This window comes from Tachyglossus aculeatus, chromosome 3, assembly GCF_015852505.1.
Source record: "Tachyglossus aculeatus isolate mTacAcu1 chromosome 3, mTacAcu1.pri, whole genome shotgun sequence".
NCBI classification, from domain to species: domain Eukaryota; kingdom Metazoa; phylum Chordata; class Mammalia; order Monotremata; family Tachyglossidae; genus Tachyglossus; species Tachyglossus aculeatus.
The window spans coordinates 12,546,525-12,547,895 of record NC_052068.1 but is presented as its reverse complement, the minus strand read 5'-3'; the positions used below and the strand labels follow the sequence as shown (position 1 = coordinate 12,547,895).

General features: G+C 46.9%; 1 protein-coding gene across 1 annotated transcript; it reads right to left on the bottom strand.

The window, feature by feature from the left end:
- Positions 1-206: 206 nt before the first annotated feature.
- Positions 207-1,139, bottom strand: LOC119925227 (olfactory receptor 13A1-like). The gene has a single exon (XM_038743329.1). The coding sequence runs from the start codon at positions 1,137-1,139 to the stop codon at positions 207-209; it is 933 nt and encodes a 310-aa protein (XP_038599257.1).
- Between the last annotated feature and the right edge of the window lie 232 nt (positions 1,140-1,371).

Sequence of the window (1,371 nt, the reverse complement as noted above, 5' to 3'; positions counted from 1 at the left end):
AAAGGCTAGGGTAGATACAGTATTAGCAGATCAGACACACTTCCTGCCCCATTTGGGGCTCAGAGTCTAAGTAAACAAGAAAGCAAGTATTTAATCCCTATGCTTACAGATGAGGAGACTGAGTCACAGAGAAGTTAAACGAATTGCCCAAGGTCAGAAGATAGGCAAGTGACAGAGCCAGTTCGTCGCACAGTCCGTTGCACCAGCTATGGTGGTGGAAATGGGAAGAGTTTCTTTAGTGCCACTTTGACATCTTTATTTCTCAGTGTGTAAATGAGGGGGTTCAGAGTCGGAGTCAAGACCGTGTACAATACAGACACCAATTTGTCCATAAATCCCGAGGTCCCCAGAACTGGACGGATGTAACTATAAAGCACGGTGGAGTAATATAGGGTCACCACGGTGAGATGGGAGGAGCAGGTGGAGAACGCTCTCTTCTTTCCTTCGCTGGTGCGGATCTTCATGATGCTGGCTATGATGAAGCTGTAGGACACCATGGTGAGGAAGAAATTCAGGCCGGACAGGAACATATCTGCCGTGATGGTCACGATGTCGATCCAGTAGGTTGGGGTACAAGAAAGCAGCAGTACGGGGGGGATTTCACAGAAGAAGTGAGTGATGAAATTGGGTCCACAGAAGGATAATGTGAGGACCAGCCCCGTGAGGGTTACAGAGTTCAGCCCGCCGCTAATCCACACAAAGGCAACCAACCCAATGCACACTGTCTTGCTCATCATCTTGCTGTAGTGCAAAGGCTGGCAAATAGCCATATAGCGGTCGTAGGCCATTGCCGTGAAGAGTAGCAGCTCCGAACTCAGGGACCAAGTGAAGAAGAACATCTGATTCATGCAGCCACCGTAGGAGATGGTTTTCTTCACCGAGATTAGGTTCTCCAGAACTTTGGGCAGAATTGACGAAGTGCAGATGATATCAAGAATGGCCAGGTTGGCCAGGAAGAAATACATGGGCAGGTGGAGTCCGTTGCTGACATAGACGGCAGCGATGATGAGTACATTTCCCACGAGAGCCATTACAAAGAGAAGCAGGAAGAGGCTAAAGAGGAGAGGCTGAAGCCGAGGGTTTTTGGTGAAACTCTGTAAGATGAACTCTGTCACCATCGTCTCGTTTGAGGCTTCCATTTTGGTCAGAGGCTTCTAGGAAGCGGAAGAAAGGTGTCCACAAAGAACAGCTGGTCTCGTGCAATAGGTAGAAAACCTATGATTCACAAGTGAAACCAAAACAGTGGCTGTGATTAAAGGTGAACTTTTTTTCAATTTTAAAATGTTATACCCCTAATTCTAAATTCATATGCAGTTGAAGTGAAAAAGCCTAAGTTTCAGCCATACCTATAGAATGATGGTAGGAGAATAC

Bases quoted from the DNA above. Each gene is read 5' to 3' on its own strand.
- LOC119925227 (XM_038743329.1), bottom strand. From the start codon at position 1,139: ATGGAAGCCTCAAACGAGACGATGGTGACAGAGTTCATCTTACAGAGT.